We start from the raw sequence: 19,667 nt of genomic DNA on the forward strand, positions 1-19,667 counted from the left end.
ATGCAAATACACTACTGGCCATTACAATTGCTACACCAAGAAGAAATGCAGATGATAAACGGGTATTCATTGGACAAATATATTATACTAGAACTGACACGTGATTACATTTTCACGCTATTTGGGTGCATAGATCCTGAGAAATCAGTACCCAGAACAACCGTCTCTGACCATAATAACGGCCTTGATACACCTGCGCATTGAGTCAAACAGAGCTTGGATGGCGTGTACAGGTACAGCTGCCCACGCAGCTTCAACACAATACCACAGTTCGTCAAGAGTAGTAACTGGCGTATTGTGACGAGCCAGTTGCTCGGCCACCATTGACCAGACGTTTTCAATTGGTGAGAGATCTGGAGAATGTGCTGGCCATGGCAGCAGTCGAACATTTTCTGTATCCAGAAAGGCCCGTACAGGACCTGCAACACGCAGTCGTGATTATCATGCTGAAATGTAGGGTTTCACAGGGATCAAAAGAAGGGTAGAGCCACGGGTTGTAACACATCTGAAATGTAATGCCCAGTGTTCAAAGTGCCGTCAATGAGAACAGGAGATGACCGAGACATGTAACCAATGGCACCCCATATCATCACGCCAGGTGATACGCCAGTATGGTGGTAACGAATACACGCTTCCAATGTGCGTTCACAGCGATGTCGCCGAACACGGATGCGACCATCATGATGATGTAAACAGAATCTGGATTCATCCGAAAAAATGACGTTTTGCCATTCGTGCACCCAGGTTCGTCGTTGAGTACACCATCGCAGGCACTCCTGTCTGTGATGCAGCGTCAAGGGTAACCGCAGCCATGGTCTCCGAGCTGATAGTCCATGCTGCTGCAAACGTCGTCGAACTGTTCGTGTAGATGGTTGTTGTCTTGCAAATGTCCCCATCTGTTGACTCAGTGATCGAGACGTGGCTGCACGATTCGTTACAGCCATGCGGATAAGATGCCTGTCATCTCGACTGCTAGTGATACGAGGCCGTTGGGATCCAGCACGGCGTTCCGTATTACCCTCCTGAATCCACCGATTCCATATTCTGCTAACAGTCATTGGATCTCAACCAACGCGAGCAGCAATGTCGCGATACGACAAACCACAATGGCGATAGGCTACAATCCGACCTTTATCAAAGTCGGAAACGTGATGGTAAGCATTTCTCCTCCTTAAACGAGGCACTACAACAACGTTTCACCAGGCAACGCCGGTCAACTAGTGTTTGTGCATGAGAAATTGGTTGGAAACTTTCCTCATGTCAGCACGTTGTAGGTGTCGCCACCAGTGCCAACCTTGTGTGAATGCTCTGAAAAGCTAATCATTTGCATATAACAGCATCTTCTTCCTGTCGGTTAAATTTCGCGTCTGTTGCATGTCATCTTCATGGTGTAGCAATTTTGATGGCCAGTAGTGTATTATCGACTTCAACTGACATGGACACACGAAACGTAGGATATACAAGCTACTTTGAATCCATTATTAGGTATGGTATTGCTTTTTGGGGTAACTCGACAAACATAGTGTGGATACTAAAAATACAGAAAAAAATCATACAAAATATGTGCACTGCAAATCACAAAGAACAATGTCAACCACTATTTAGAAAACTTGAAATATTAACTCTTCCATCCTTATACATATATGAGGTTATTACATTTTTGTACGCCAGACATGAATTATTAGAGAGAAACCATTTTGTCCATTCACATGATACTAGAAACAAAGAAAATTTCATGCTCCCCACCCACCACCTCAGACTGGGAATGAAAATTTGTAATAAATTAAAACGGAACAAGTTGATGCAGATGTATTTAGGTTCACTTAAAAGAAAGCTATATGAAATGTGAAATGTGTTTTATTAATCTCATAATGTACGCAATTTCAGAACATATGTCTGATGTACAGGAGACATGTCAAGGTTACAATTTGATTATTTAATATTTTGTCACACTTACAATAATACTTTGTGGAGCATTTACTTACTTGCAATTAGTCAAACTTACAGAATTTACATCTACTATAACTATCATAAATTTTTATTCCATTTTAGGGATCCAGCTAAAAGTATCACTTTGTCCTTCATGAAATCTTCCACAGAGTAGTAGCATCATTCAATTAGAAAACCATGTAACTTGCTTTTTTAAATATTTATCTTCATATTCATTATGCCACACCCTTTTATTGTGTTGTGAATTTTCATAGCTATATACTGAGGAGTCTGAGCACGCATTTTTAAGCGATGAGAGGTGAGCATAAAGTTGTCTTTATGTCTTGTGTCATATGAGTGTTCAAAATTATTTTTTTTTTAAATACATCAGCTCTGCTGCGTAGGAAAAGAACCACCTCAAATATGTATAAAGAGGGGACAGTTAATATTTTTAGGTCTTTAAATAATGGTCGACATGATGCCCTCGCCTGTGCAGGGCACATGTTGCGAATGATTCTTTTTTGCAACTTTAAAATTTGTGTAACATTTCCCGAGTTCCCCCAAAAAATTATTCCATATCGAATAACCAATTCAAAGTAGCTATAATATGCTATTTTCCTGGTGGCCACATCAGTGGTGCAGGCTAAAATTTTCATTGCAAATGGAAAAGTCTGTTTAATTTATTTGCTAGATATTCTATATGAGAATTCCAACTCAAAGTTCTGTCCAAGTTTATTCCCAGGAACCTGACTGAGTCAAGTTCTTCCATTTTTTGATTGTTGTGAGTGACACAGATTTCTTCAGTTTTTGAATGTTTGGTTTTAAAATTCATCATGTGGGTTTTTGAAGTGTTTCGCCTTAAGCCATTTTGACTGAACCACGTTTCCAGGTTACTTAACGTATTCATGACACTATGTGGTATACTGTCAGAATTTTCATTTTCAATTAGGGCAGAAGTATCATCTGCAAACAAAGTTAAATGAGTATTTATATTGAGAGGGAAGTGATTTGCATAGAACAGGAATAAAATGAGTCCAAGGACTGAGCCTTGAGGAACACCCTGTGTGACAGTTTTCCACTCAGAGAAGTGATCTGCTCCATTTGATGTGATTACTACCCTTTGTTTTCTCTCCAAGAGATATGATTCAAACCATTTCAATACAACACCCCTTATTCCATACCTGTTGAGTTTGGAAAGCATCAGTGCATGGTTTACAGAGTCGAATGCTTTTGTAATATCACAGAATATTCCTGTGACCTTAGCTTTCCTACCTAGTGATAAAGTAATTTTTTCAATAAACTTATTTATCAAATCTACTGTGTTTTTGCCTTGTTGGAAGCCAAATTGGTTATGTGAAATGATATCATTCTGTGTGATGAAGCTTTGTATCTGTAAGCAGCAATTTTTTCAAATATTTTTGATATGACAAGGAGTACAGAGATGAGGCGATAATTTCCCATATCATCTTTTGACCCTTTTTTTAAAACAATGGTTTTACTTCCATGTATTTCAAGAGATCAGGGAAGTAACCTTCTTCAAAGGATTTGTTTATTATGAGATAGAGGGGATGAGCTATTATGTTGTAAACATTTTTAATTATTTTGGTGGGTATCCCATCCCAGCCAGCAGAGTTTTTGTCCTTTAAGAAGAGTATGACATTTTCAACAAATTTTGCTCAGACTGTGTTGAATGGTATTGACACTGAAGTGTTATTACTAAGTGGATGAATTCACGTGGGACGAACGAAATGGATACAATGGATACAATGTGTTACACATTCCAAGAAATATCCTTATAGTGTTATTATTTATTAAAGTGCTATTACTTATTAATGTAAAAATCACTGTAACTGTTTTACAAATTTTTGACATGTCTCCTGTACGCAAACCAAATGGATTGCAAATGTACGTCATGAGATGAATAAAACACAATTCACAATTCAGTATATATGGTAATAAAGGAGAAATTCAGTCGGCTAAGAATCTAGTGACAAAGTCTGGATCCAAGCACATAGGTATAAAATATCACTTTACAAGAAGGCATTTTCAATCAGGTCTTATTAATATTGAACATCTGCCTTCTGAAAGAAATGTTAGCTGATGATTTTAGAAAACCCCTAACTTATGCAAGACATGAAACATGTGTAAGAAACTGTGGTCTTGTGAAATAAGTGAAGGAATGACTGTACAGTTGAACTTCATATGGTTTTGTTTGTCAATGTCAATTTAAGAGGACATGTCAAGATACATAAATTGACTGCTTTCTTTCTATTCCTTTTTGTTACTGTTACTCTGTGGTTGTCAAGCATTCATATGTGTATAATCATAGTTGTGCACTAACTGATTCTTATTTAATAAACCATTATCTCACAAAATTTCCATGCTAACTGTATTAAAAATTAGCAACAATGACACTTGTACTTCGAATGTAAAATCATATTAGCTTCATTTTTTGTAAGTTACTATTATGTCGTCTCATGTCATCAACCATCACATTAAACTACATCTGACCAATATCATAAATTACCTTTTGTACATCACCATGTTCATGTCTTGTATGAAAAAGATTCAGAGAACCAACAAATACGTAAACAAATGATATCTGAATTTATTACCAGGTTTGACTTGCAGCAGTGAGAAAAGGATTTTTAACGTGAATATCATTAAAGAATTGACTGTCATTCATCATACACTGAAGATATGCATACTGGAAATTACTAGAAGAGATACAAAAACAAACAAACAGACCAGGGAACAGGCTGCAGTTGAAGATATAATTATGACTCCTTAAGAACATCATAATTCAAAGTAAACCTCTAGTACACAAATTTCAACTCTTTATTACAATGACATAAATTAACTGAGTTCTGTTTATACCGTCACTATTAGGCTAATACAAATAAAAACTTACCCATCAAAATATTCAAAGTATATGAGAGGAAGACATGTGGCTTTCTGCAATATACACACAGCGACAGTATACTGGCAGCTGCTGTTCGGCGGACAACTGCAGAGTTGGATGACAAGTTGTGTAGAAATGCCTTCAGAAGGTTCTGTTTGAACAAAAATTGAATATTAATTACAAAACAGTTTGCTGAACAGAATTAAACAATATCAGTGGTTAAATCTTACCTTAATATCATTATCTGTGGTGAAATTCCCCAGAGGCTTGAATATCTTTGGCATTGCTAAGGCGAGTGTTTCCAGTACAGATTCTTCAGTTCGTTGAGCAACAGCAATGATGCATGGCACCAGATTCAGCACATAGGGTTTTCCCTTCTGTGGCCTATTCGAAAAAAATATGAACATTATGAATCCTGTTCCATAATTGACCTGGGATTAAAAGTATAAATACTGTTACCAATATTTTTCCAAACAATACAGCAATTAATCATCATGCACTTATTACACAAAATATAAACAAACATGGACCAATTTAACTGCAATACTCCATCACCAAACTGAACTAGAAAAATAGCTAAGGGGGTCATGATCAGAACTCACATTCAGTGCTATACACTTAAACAATGACTGTGGAAGTATGCACAAACAGGTGAATGTACAAGTAATATGGATCCTTGCTCACTTTAGCCAATTATTTATCTGCTACAAAAATCATACAGTATTCCATAGAAAAATACATCCTGCAGTAGTATAAGCTTCATTTTGAGGTGCTGCAGATCATCATAACAGAATTAGGTCCAACAGTCTACCAAAATGCTCCTGACTACAAATTGTGTGGCCCTCAAAGCAAACATCAACACACACAATGATCAGAACAGTTCATGGTACACTACACTGGAAAAGTTCACTTTGTGCTTATAAAGCAGGAACAAACATACAATAGCTAATACACTTACTAAACCACAGGTTTTCTACATACAACCGAATACATAAGCAAAGAAGTTCACCAAAAGAAAAAGGTTATGGCATTAACATTATCCTTCAACAAAATTACACCCTATGAGAAAATAATCATGGGAACTATTCTTCACACATACTGTATTTACCCAATTATAAGACGAGATTTTTTTCCAAATTCGCCATTCAAAAAATACAGTCAACTTATATTCACAGATTAAGCTACTGCTGCCGATTTTAACATTTTTACATTGTTTAATACGATATATGGGGGACATCTTTACATTTCAGATAAAACTTTGGCTATTGAGGTCAGATGCATATTTATTCTGAAGAATCTGGAAGGGTGGGGCTGGACAAATGATACTCACTTTCAGACAGACTCACGATTTTCTGATATGCCTAAAAGATCAATACAATATTGACGTTGCTTGAACAATCACTTGACATATGACTGGCATGGCGCTAGTACAATGAATACATGAGAAACTATGAACCAGCCGTTACAACAATCTATTTTTCTGATTAAAATCCGACAATTGAGTGAAATACAGCAGGAAATAGCATTATATTCTATCAGCTTACAAATTCTAGTTGTATTTTAACATATTTGCAATAAAAGTTCTTCTGGTATATGGATACTGTGTACAAACATTACAAAATGCTGCTTTTAAAGGGCATTCAAAAGAAGAAATATTGTGCTTCAGAAAAAGAGTACTTGATCCTGAACTCTGATCACTGTTTGATTACAAGAGACTGTAATGATTTACTACATGGATTGCAAATGAGAAATTCAGTCACTGTTCACTTATTAGAATACCAGATAAAAATATAACCAGCTTATAATCAGCATTAAGATGAAACAAAAAAGGAAATTAACTCAATATTAAATGTCTAACAAAACAAAACAAATCACATTAAACTGTAATTGTTGTCATGAGAATTAATTACAGCGTCAAGACCCGTTGTGGAGATAGCGCCAACAGACATATGTAGATGGCAAGACAAATGAAGTTCGAGAACTGGACTGAATCTTGATTGCAATTTTTTATTTGTGTGTTAGTTGCTGTTGTTACATATGACTTGCACACTAGAAGATATTGCAGTCCATGTTTCGCAGTTGCTCAAGCGCAGCACTACGGGAGGGTTGAAGGGGGAACAATGGTACCATCTTGGCTGAGAAGTGGGTGAGTGGTGAGCAGCCAGCAAATTATGTCATTTTGCCAATAATGGGAATCTATAATGTGTTATTCAGTTTTTTTTAAAAAAAAAGTTCTAAAGCATTTAAATGGTAGTCTGCCTGAATCCATTTGTGGTTCAAATTGAAATGTTAAAATTGGACAAATCACCAACAATATTATTCATTTTCGCAGGAGATGATAAATGTCTAGATTGGGGACAGTGGTATGCTTCTGCGTTTCACGCTGCAATGTTGTCTATGCTCACCAGAACAGGATGGGAACGAAAAGGGGTGTGTCAGCTGCTGGTCCTACATAGCCAATGAGAGAGTGGTGGCAGACGATGTCTGAAAGCAAGAGACACTGTAAAATTCTCACATCAGTATAGAAGCGAAATCCAATATGTATTCAGATAAAATCAGTTGTGTTCTCAGGTCTCACAACAGTAACCACAACCTCAAAAATTACAACACACTTGAAAGAAACAGTCACATTTTCACAATGAAGATATGTTCACAGCTCTGCTATCAGGATAGTGATACCATAGACAACAAGGTTAGTGAGCGAAAAATGTAGGAAATAAAACAGTCCAAAAATTAATGTAAACTATTTCTTTTCATTTATTTTATTTCCCTCCATATTATCAAAATGTAGAAAATCAATAAATGGCATAAATTTAGAATAGGTATAATGTTAACTTTTTAGTCAGATAATTTATGTCAATAAAACAGTTCGTAATTTTGATGAGTCAGAATATCCTAAAAATAATTTTTTCTTAAGAACGCTCTTGAAAAAAGGGGGTCGTCTTATAATCAGGGTCATCTTATACTTGGGTAAATATGGTAACACAACATAAATTTCTCTTCAGATATCACAGGAAGAACAATATGTGTTTCCCACTTGACTTCACTGTATTGCTTTCATGACTGTTTCCTTTCTTATAACTTCATATTGTTACCCCTAGGTATTTACATGAAGTGTCAGATTCCAGACATTTACAAGTATCACTGTTATCTCTCATTTGTTTGTGTGTATTATCAGCTTTCACACACATTTACAGAATCTGAATCATAGTGCATCATCAAGTGGAAATACAGCCCCATTTATTCTGCACTTTGCTATAATCATCTCACTTCCCTGTCAACAACAATATTGTCAGTAAAGAATCACAGAGCAACATTGACTCCATAGACCAACCATCCACACTGAGAACATTAGTTGTAATATCACACTTTGTGATGTACACCCAGTGTTGCTCGCATTTCCATTCAACATCCACGGACCAGTAGAGCGCAGAGAGTACCATCAGAAAAAAAGTTCGCCAAAGTGTGGATTTCTGAACTCATACTATGTGGGTGGGGAACAGTACACTATTGCTTACTGCTTCGTGCCCAATGCACTACTCAGGTAATAGAGAACAGCATGTGAGATGCACGTGGGGAATGTTTGGGCTACTCGACACACTTCACACCTCAAACCTGCATAATTTCACAGACCCATTTATACTCATACCTAAGTCCATACAACTACTCTGCAATTCCCACTTAAGTGTTTGGCAGATGAAACAACTTCAGTTTCTCTGTCTACCATTCAAGTCTCGAACAGCACTTGGAAAAACTGAATATTTAAATCTTTCTGTGCGAGCTCTGTTTTCTCTTATTTTATTAAGATAATATTTCTCCCTCTGTAGGTGGGTGTCAACAAAATATTTTCGCGTTCAAAGCAGAAAACCTGGTGACTGAAATTTTGTGAAAAGCGCTACCGCACCATAAGATTCATTTGTTTTAATGATTGATCACTAACTTGCTTATCACATCTGTCACACTACTCCCCTATTTTGTGATAATACAAAACAATCTACCCTTCTTCGAATGTTTTTTTTTTTTTATGTCCTCTGTCAATTCTACCTGGTAACAATACCACTGTTTAATTCTACCTGGTAAGGATTCCATACCGTGCAGCAATACTCCAGAAGAGGATAGACAAGCACAGCATACACAGTGGTAGGTCTGTTGAATCTTCTAAGTGTACTGCTAATAAAATGTAGTTTTTAGTTCATCTTCCCCACTTTTTCTATGTGGCTGTTCCAATTTAAATTGTTCACACTTGTAATCCCCGTTTATTTACCTGAATTTATGGCCTTCAGCTCTTTGTGATTTATCTGTAACTAAAATTTAATGGATTCCTTTCAGTGCTGATGTGAATGATACTCTTTATTGCTTAGAGCCAACTGCCACTTTTTGCACCATACAGATATCTTGTCTAAATAATTTTCAGCCTTCTCAGTTAAATATAACAGATAAAATATATATTCCTAGAAGTAACACACAGCTGCAGGAAATCATACCTCATCATATCAAATTAATACTGCACTTGTGGTGAGGTTCCAATAGTAGTTCCCATCATAATATCCATATCATACTAAACATGCAAAAGAGTTCCAAGCATGTACACATGACAATGAAACTTTTCATTCTGGGTGAATTTGCATAGCAAAGATAGGTCAAACAAAGGGTTGCCCTCTTTTTTCTTCCATATTCAGGTGCATGAGTAACCTTCATGACATATCATCTTTCGACACATTTCATGTACCTATGCTGCCTCTTTAAATCTTTACGCCTAAAAAGCAATGCATATAGTCATAGTATGATTACTGTCTGATTAGAATTACTTGTTAGTTGACACTTCATGCCTTAGTAACTAATTTCTTCAATTGGAGAGAGCTCTCAACGGTATACATGGACTGTCTACCAACACATCATAACAAAGTGCCAGTTCACTTGCAACTGTCTGAAGAGCATGTGCTGTCATTATCAGATATTGCTGATCTAACTGCCACTAGCTGTAAATAGGGGGGGGGGGGCGGGGGGGGGGGGCAAAATATACAATCTACCCATATTAGCAGCAATCTCCTGGTTGTCCGTGCTTTAACTGAGGTGCCACTGACAGCCAATGTGGCAACACTATAGTTCCATGTGATAAACCACAAATAACAATTAGTTTTATTATCAACATACTTCAAGTTTTAGGTGCTATGAAAAACAATGTTAGTAAACTTGACCTCAAATCACAAGTGCAAGAAAAGGAAACAGCCTAATTGATCTTTACAAAAGTGTCCCAAAAAATAAAAAAATCTCACACACACACACACTCAAATCTTGGTACCTATATCAAGAACATAACCACAATACTAGCAACACCGTTTCCCAGTAGTTACAACGTTTCAAAGTTATTTGATTGTGTTACATACATAAACTAAATTGTTAAGACATTAGGGGCAAGGCAGCTAATACCATAAAACAGTTCGTGGAAAACAGAGAGCAGTGTGTAGAAGTGAAACCTAAAAATGTGCACTACTGCAAATGTGTGCTCTAAATTTCAGCTAGTAAAGTTCGGTATACCTCAGGGATTAGCTCTGCAATCCCGTGACAATGTAGTAATGTTTGCAGATGACACTCCACTCATAGTAAAATATGACTCAGTCGAACAAATGGAATCAAGTGTGTCCACAACTCTGAGAGAGGCTTATAAATTTTTTGGTGAAAACAACAATGCAAATAAGACAACATATATACAACTACAAACACATAAAACTGCAAAAACAAACAATATCTGCATTGAACTAGACAATTCAGCTCTTACGGAAGTAAGGACTTACAAATTCTTGGGTGTCATTATTGGTAAACACTGGACATGTGATGACCATTCAGCAAAGTATGCACAAAACTAAGCTCTACCACATTCTTAATGAGAAAGATGTCTAGGATTGTGAACACAGATACACTGTGAACAATTTACTATTGTCCAGTATACCTGCACTTATACTTCATTATAGTATGGGAAAAAACAGCACATACGAATACACATAGGTTAGTGAAGCATTATAGGAGAAGGCTGTTGGAGGACTTGTAACTGTGACCCCAAGGCAATCCTGCAGAAATAAATTCACAGAACTTAATATCATGACCGTCCCTTCCCTATATATATTTGCAACAATTATGCACTTGAAAGCAAATATAACAGTGCAGTTAAATACAGACATATATGATTAAGATTCCAGAAAAACGGATAATTATTATCCACATAGGAAGCAGTTCAAACTGACCGACAAAGATCCCTTCACTAGTGGACATATTTTATACAATAACTTATCATTCAGAATTAGGTGCATTGAAAAGATGCCTGTTTTCAGAAATAAATTAAGATGTTATTTATTCTTTTCATCTACATATAGCCTAAAAGAATACCACTGTGTAAATGGTAAGAGGTACACAGCAATACCACGAAAGGCCACAATCACACAGGCACAACCACTCGCCTGTCACCTTCTCAGTTCCAAGCAGCTGCATCCAGTGATGATGATGATTTATGGCAGAGGTTACTAAACAGCAAGGTCATCAGCACCCCTGCACTAATGATATACTGAAGAAGAGTGTGAAAATCTACGGAAAAGGATCGATAAACTAGAAAACTATGTTCCATCTCACCACAAGAATTGTAAAGCAACCGCAAGAAGGTGAGCTTCAGAAAAGCCCGCAATAAAATCCCAACAAGACACAGCAGAATAACTAAATAAAATCTAAGATAAATACCTGTTAAGAGGCTGTTAAAAAAAGGACAGATAACCATGGCTGGATGACGACAATAATACATGACCCAGCCCCTGTGTGACACTAAGATCGCACACCCATTATTTTGGGAAGAATTCCGGACAGCACACAAAACCTTAAGACAGGAACAACACTCGCCTTGTTATCAGTTTAGAGGGAAGATCCTGTGGGAGACCCACTCACAGCTGTGTCCCACATCTCTGACACACTGGGGGCCGCTCCCGATGTAAGAGGAAACCATATGATAATGGGCAATGTCCCACTCTGAGCTGAGTAAGGATTACTTCTTCACACCGTCTTGGGCAGGAGTAGGTAATCCACAGTTGCAACGAAGTTCTTACGGAATATAATCTATTATTCCTCACTTCCAGCCACTGAGACTCCTACAAACATATGGCCTTCCTGGTCACAAATGAAGTGACAGGCCGCAGAGGGACAGAGGGACTGGACAGTGAGCAGGAGGAGGAAGGGAGCAAGCCTCCTCAGCAGCTGCATCAGAGAGTTCGTATCCCTGAATCTTTGTGTATCCTGGAACCCAGCAAAAAATTATTTCCTTGTTTTGTCTTTGCAAGAGAAGGAGAGTGTCTTCCACCTGATGCACCATCTTATTTGCTGCATACATCTGTTGAATAGCAAGACGGGTACTTTGAGAATCGGAGCAGATGATAAATTTTTTGCAACGACGCTGTCTCATCCGGCTCCATTGCCCTGAGGATAACAAATAGTTCCATGTAATAAACTAAAAACTGCTCTTTGAGCCATATCCTGAGGACAAGGTCAGGGACCGTGACAGAAAAGCCGAAAAAATCTCCCTGCTTAGAACCATCTGTATAGACAGTAATAAAATTGGGGTGGCTCCGTGCAATCTCATTAAATATAATTTTAAAAACATAGGCTGGGGTACAATACTTCTTGCAAGCAGTCAGTTCAAAAAGCAATCTAAGCCTTGGTAGTAGCCAGGAGGGTGCCCTACTCCACCTGTGGCTTTGGACCATGCCCCTCACCTATAACAACTCAAAGCTCCCCTTGCACATATCCCAAATGGCCACGTTGCTTGTGGCTGATGATCGAACAGCCGTTCCAGTGGCGGCTGTACAACATAGTTCGGTGCAAGCGATGTAGAAACAGAGAATACCTGATATGAAACTTCCTGGCAGATTAAAACTGTATGCCGGACCGAGACTCGAACTCAGGACCTTTGCCTTTTGCGGGCAAATGCTCTACCGACTGAGCTACCCGAGCGCGACTCACGCCCCGTCCTCACAGCTTTGCTTCTGCCAGTACCTCGTCTCGTACCTTCCAAACTTTACAGAAGTTCTCCTGCGAACCTTGCAGAACTGGAACTCCTGAAAGAAAGGATATTGCGGAGACATGTCTTAGCCACAGCCTGGAGGATGTTTCCAGAATGAGATTTTCACTCTGCAGTGGAGTGTGGGCTGATATGAAACTTCCTGGCAGATTAAAACTGTGTACCGGACCGAGAAAGGCAAAGGTCACAAGATCGAGTCTCGGTCCGGCACACAGTTTTAATCTGCCAGGAAGTTTCATATCAGCGCACACTCCGCTGCAGAGTGAAAATCTCATTTTGAATGCCTGATATGCTTGGCATACCACAAGAAGATGATGTCGAATAAACAGAGGAGGCTCACCAGCCTCCGAACACAAACTAACAACAGGGCTCGTGCAATCGGCTCCTGTTGACAGCCTAATACCCTCGGGGTGAACTGCATCCAGCGTTTTAAGGTATGAAGGCCTTGCTGACCCATAAATCTGGCATCCATATTCAAGCTGGGGTCGCACAAAGGCTTTGTAAAGTTAGAGCAGACATGCCCTATCAGCTCCCCAAGACCTATGATTGGCAAATTTAAGGATATTTAAGGCTTTGAGACATTTCAGTTTGAGATCTTTAAAATGTGGCAACCATGTCAGCTTCACATCAAAACCAAGACCCAGATATTTCATCTTTTCCTTAAAAGTGAGAATGGTGTCCCCAGTTTTAAAATGGGTAAATTAAACAGACAGCAGGAACAATTAAAATCAACACAAACTGTTTTCTCCATAGAGAATTTAAAACCTACAGTGCAAGACCATTCCTCCAACCACATAATCGTCAACTTGTAGCGGTTCACCTACTTTGTTTCTTCATTGATCGTTTGTTGTCGTCGGTATCGGCGTACTGGCTGAAACATAGGGGTTGGATGTGCAACTACTGTCTACTGTAAATGATGTAGCTGACAAGATGCACAGTGGCATTTCACAGACTTTTACTGCCGCTTTTCACAACCCCTTGATAATACACAGTTTTTTGGCCAGTGCACTATTGTTATAACTTCCCATAAGCCTCATTAATAGTTTGCAGGCGAACATCCACATACTGCAACAATAGTTTACTACTGAACATCTATGAGCAGTAAAAACCTAACCACAAAGTTCACAGTTCTTGAAGAATAGAAAGGTACGTATGGAACAGACACTGTCACTGCTTTACACACGGCCTAATTGTTTAACACTTATTCCACAGTTAAGTTGAAGCATTGTTGTTGTTCTAACCAACACAGGTTCCTCAGCTGAAACTCGGACATGGACTGACTGTGTCTGTTCCATACATACCTGATTATTCCGAAAGAACTGTGAATTATGTGGTTATGTTTTCAGTACTCGTTCATGCTCAACAGGAAACTATTGTAGTAGTATGTGGGTGTTCGCCTGCTAACTATTAATGAGGCTTATGGGAAGTTATAACAATAGTGCACTGACCAAATAACTATTATCGGGGGATTGTAAAAAGTGATAGTAAAAGACTGTGAAATGCAACTGTGCATCTCTCAGCTACATCATTTACAGTAGACAGTAGTTGCACATCCAACCCCTATGTTTTCAGCCAGCACGCCGACACTGGGGACAACAAACAATCAACAAAGAAACAAAGTAGGCGAACCGCTACATGCAGTGCCCCAGGTGAGGAGTATTGTACATAACCACAATAAACAAGGACTCGTGAACTTTGAAAAGTGAAATCGAGAGTGGTTTACAGTGTAGTGATACAACAGACAATCAGCACTGGAGTTTCATGGCCACAGTAGACAGAAGACAATCAGCAAGCGGGTTCTATGGAAGCACCCAATCCGCAATCAGGTGAACCGTCACTAACTGCAATTGCCGTGTAGGTGTGGCAAGGCTGGAGGATGCACAGAAGATGGTGAAGTCAACCACAAACAAGGAACATAGTACTGGACGGTGCACTGTGGACCCAATACTGTTGATTGCAATGGCGAAACCCTGACACTTAATACACTCCCTTGAGGGACACTATTCTCCTGTTTAAAATGGTCAGACAGAACATTCCCAACTTTGTATCTAAAATATCTGTACGAGAGAAAGGAGCGTATGAAGGTCGGTAGTCGTCCAAGGAATCTCCACTAATGGATCTGCGACAAAATATTATGTCTCCATGTAGTATTGTAGGCCTTTTCCAAATCGAAGAAAACACCGATAAGGTGTAGCTTACGAAGGAAAGCTTGTTGAATTGCAGCATCCATATGGCGATTGCTAATTGAAACTACACTCTGCTTCTGCGCCACGTCCATCAGCGTGTCTCACTCATCCGTGACTAGTGTTGCCAGTCACCAGAGATAGTGCTCTCAACTATGGATTATTTTGCTTCCACCTAGTACTGATGCTGATGCAGATCCAACTGCGAACAGGCACCGAGGTCCTACAGTTCCAGCATTTCCTGCAATTACTCTAGGAGTACAGTTCCGCAATTTTCGTTCAGAAGACAACAGTCCACACAGCAAGTGCTAGGAAACTGCCAAGTGCCAAGAGACGGCCAAATACCATGAGTCAGACAAGTGCCAAGAGACAACAAAGTTATTTAGATTTCATCGTAACAGATATAGGAAATCAAGTTGCACATATCAAACTGTTAGTGAAGTTATATAAAGCTGTGAACTAGTACTATCACTATTAATAAATGTTACAGATTGTTTCTTATTATGTTACTACAACCCTGATCCAGTGCTGCCCTGTCAAGCAAGTGTGTAATTAGAACTAACTAGTGTGTATACTGGTACCTTTTCCAGCTACAGTAGAAATATTTTTTCTACTACAATAGATGTTTGGGCTGAATAGATAGTAACATTCAGATATAACATACTTAGAAGCTAAGTAATAGAGAGGATGTCCTTCAAACAAGAAATTATTATGACATCTGTGTATTTATAACACAAAATATAAATATAGAACATGTGTACTTTCCAGAGTGTAAGATAATGAAGATTAGTGAGTGCATGGTGTATGTTGCAAAAATGAATTGGTGAAAAATGTAAAATTGTGAGGATGAGAATATGTGGACATCAAAGTGTGATATTCATGTTTTTATCTCATCCAGCCTACATTATGGAAATCTTGAATTGGTGTTGTATAATTGGATAGATAAAACATCTACTCACCAAGTGGCAGCAAAAGAAAACACATATGAAAGTACTGGAAATGGGCAAGCTTTTGGAGCCAGTGGATCCTTCTTCTGGCAGAAAGGCTGAAGCGAAAGGAAGAGGGATGAAGGAAAAAGATTGACAAGGTTTAGAAAATAAGGAGGGTTACAGAAAAGTCACCCAGAAATTCAGGTGAGGGGTCTTCCTTCTCATCCTGCCTGGCAAGTCTTCCCTGACCCAGGGTTCTGGATGACTTTTCCATTACTCCTCCATTTCCTAAATCTCATCAGTCCTTTTATTTCATCCCTGTTTCTTCCCCTTTAACAATTCTGCCAGAAAGAAGAGCCACTGGCCCCAAAAGCTTTCACATTTCCTTAATCTTTTCGTGTATTTCCTCTTGTTGCAGCCTCATGAGTAGATTTTTTAGTCACCAAATTATATTATACTGTATTCTCAAAAACTGGCTATTTTTGTTGATTATTGGATTGGTGCTGGGTACTCATCTTAATGGTAACTAAATTTAGTTCTCACTAAATTAGATACATCTGTATTGTGTTATGCACATAAATATAATTGAAATTGTGTATGTCCTGACTATACCTATATAATGGAAATTGTATAGAGTTGAATTAAGGAATGAATAAATAAACAAACAAACAAATAAATTTAAAACTCATGTACGGTGTCTGGTAGCAGCGTGTTTTTTGTTCTTTAACACATTCGACGTACCTGATCATATGACACAATTCCGCAAACCTCCATAATGCTGCTCTCAAACTCCGAGGATTGCTGTTCTTCTTTATTTCTTTATGAAGTTCAACTTGGATCTTAACAATATTGCTATCAGCCATAGCCTAAAAAACCAAATATTCAAGTGAGGAATTAATATCGATACTTAACAATACTGATATAATTTACAGCCTGCTAAACACATTACCAAGCAAAAAAGCTGAATACTTAGTTCACGTTTCTGTTGTAAGAATACTTGCAACTGAAGTGATAACAAAGAGGGTTATTAAATAATGAACGTAGTTGGGTATACTACACAAAGCAATCATAACTCCATATTTCAGCCAACCGCATAAGCATGTGCGTAATCATGCTGCTTCCGGAATGCAGGGAGATGCTGTGGATCCAGATCAAATCCACAAACAAATTAACAACAAGGGCCGATGTGCAGGCTATCCTGGATGTGGTTTTTAGACAGTTTCCCACATCCGACTAGGTGAATACAGGGCTGGTATCAATGACCCGCTAAAGTTACACAATTTGCAAATATTTTTAAAAAATTCCCAACCCCTTCACATGTGATAACACTAGACACACAGAGTACACAAATTCTGTCCCAGGACACTATTATACAACACAAGGTCTACCAGCCTGGATAGGACTCCTGTAATAGCTTTATTGGCCGCATTTTAAAGCAATTAAAATGTATAATTTTAAAATCAAAATTTGTAGTGACAATTTATAATATGAATGAAGCATATCCTGGTAAAACAGGAAAAATTGAAGCCAGCTTGATAGCAGAACAAATGAAACCGAGACATCAAACATTGGATTTTGGCAACTGGCAATTCAAAACCAAGATAAAAGGTATTACAGGAAAAGGAAAACAGTGAAGAAATTGTGTATAAAGCAATTGGAAAATCAAGAAGTCTGCAACAATAGAGACACTAACTGTATAGCATGTTATAAATGGTTTTCAATTTTACACTATTAGTGATTGCTATATTCACACCATTCCCCTTTATTCTTGATTGCCAGTGCCAAAATTTCATTTTGCATACTTGTCAGCCAACTGTTCCGAATGTAAGGAAACACACTCAGTGTGCATTCTGAAACTACACTGTCACAGAATGCTGTATGCAATTCAATATTGTAGAATACTATGTACAAAAATATTTGTATCAGAAACTAATAAAAGATAACTTCTACAAAAAGACTCACCCTAATAATCCTGTTGAGACTTTCATCTGCGATCATTCGTACATCAGAATGCTGGTCATCACATAACTGAAGCAAGATTTCAATTGCAACACTGAGCAAATGGGAAAAGTTTGACGCTCCTTTTATGCCAGTCTGGCACATAGCATCAGCTATTGTCACACAATGTGCAATCTTTTCTTTCACCCTGTTAAAAATAAAACTTTGTTAGTTACACACCCAAAGAAATTTCTAAAAGGATACAATGTTCTACATTTCCAGCTTTTAAGAATAACACACATTATTTATTCACACCTTCAGAGACACACATCACATCAAAACTTAAAACCATTTCACGTCACTACTTGGTAAGTAGAAGCTTTAGTACCAAATTGGAAATAATGATCTCACTTGTTCCAAATTGCTACAAAGATCAATTTGCATGTGCACACCAAACAGAAAGAGCAGAAATTCTTTATGGGCCTGCCAGACTATGTAAGAACAACACAAAAGATCTACATTTCATGGAAAAACTTGCAAATGAGTTAATACAACAAACAGGGGTTATACACTTCACAGCATTACAGTCTGTTAGATGTGCTTGTGATGGGCCATACCGCAGAAAGAAAGTATGTGCCCCATCATTTATGCAAGCAACAACAGACCCGCAATATGTAAGAATGGACAACTATCTTGCTGTGCAGTAGTTTGTTTACTGCAGTAACCAATTCATTTTTCAAGTTTTATCAGGTGTTTTTTCAAGTGAGTAGATTGTTGCTTGTGTAATATTTAATTCCATGGAGCAGCATCTTCTTTCTTCTTGTGTTGTTACAGTCCGTAGGCAGGCGTGTTCATCACATTCCGTGATGCCTACCACGTAGCAAGTTTCTCAGCCTATGCACATTCATGAGTCAATGCTCTCAGTAGCTCTCTTTTTTGTGTCATTCAGGCGATCTGTTCCTGTGTTGTATAAGTGTGAACACTCCTCATTACAGCTACTGGTCTGAATTGTTTTCAGTACTTCATGTTCAAGTTTCAGTTCGCTGCCAGTGTCTTTTTGCTCACTGTTTGAGTGGCATTTTGTCTCATCGTGTCTGTCCCACCATCGGAGCGGTCTTTGTCTCAAGTTCTTCAGTTGAAGCAGCAGCAAATACTATGTCTTGGCACGCCACTTGATTTAACAGTAAGGGGCACATTTCAAGCAACACCTGTTCCCAATTGTATTTTGATGACAGACACTTAACCATATCAACAGTAGCAACACAAAGTCTGGTGGAAATTCATACTCGTACCCTATTGTAACAGAATAGCACTCAATCTTATACTGTTGTCATCTCCACAGCATGTTTTGCAGACTATACTGTCATGGCCACCTTCATCAATGAACCTATCCGCAACTGAGAACCTGCAACATGCTACTGAAGTTGGGATCCAACACAATACAAATGTAACCTCTAAACTATCATGCCACATGTACATAATTATAGTGCCATAAAAACTGTCATGGTGATTCAAGTCACCTCTACTACCATTCTGCAGTAAAAATTAGAATGTTTGATTTCAGAAATGTGCAAGTGAAACTATTAAACATCTTTTCCATCACTGCTGAAAGTGTTGTACAAAATGTGAGCCTTTGTGCATACTAATACTCTGTGAAAACAATACACCAATTCCATATTTATTTTGAAAGTACATGCAGCACCTGTTTCAGGTGACTTAATCTACACTAT

At 38.2% G+C, this 19,667-nt stretch overlaps 1 protein-coding gene across 1 annotated transcript in view; it reads right to left on the reverse strand.

The window, feature by feature from the left end:
- The window catches only part of LOC126253366 (huntingtin-like), a 549,449-nt gene that overhangs the window by 502,706 nt on the left and 27,076 nt on the right, over positions 1 to 19,667 (reverse strand). Inside the window, exons 2-5 of the mRNA XM_049954640.1 lie at positions 17,962 to 18,145; positions 16,741 to 16,865; positions 5,062 to 5,215; positions 4,841 to 4,982 (exon numbers count right to left, since the gene is read on the reverse strand). Of these exons, the coding sequence (XP_049810597.1) occupies positions 4,841 to 4,982; positions 5,062 to 5,215; positions 16,741 to 16,865; positions 17,962 to 18,145 (605 nt within the window). The remainder of the gene's footprint in view (positions 1 to 4,840; positions 4,983 to 5,061; positions 5,216 to 16,740; positions 16,866 to 17,961; positions 18,146 to 19,667) is intronic.

This window comes from Schistocerca nitens, chromosome 4 (assembly GCF_023898315.1).
Source record: "Schistocerca nitens isolate TAMUIC-IGC-003100 chromosome 4, iqSchNite1.1, whole genome shotgun sequence".
NCBI classification, from domain to species: Eukaryota; Metazoa; Arthropoda; class Insecta; order Orthoptera; family Acrididae; genus Schistocerca; species Schistocerca nitens.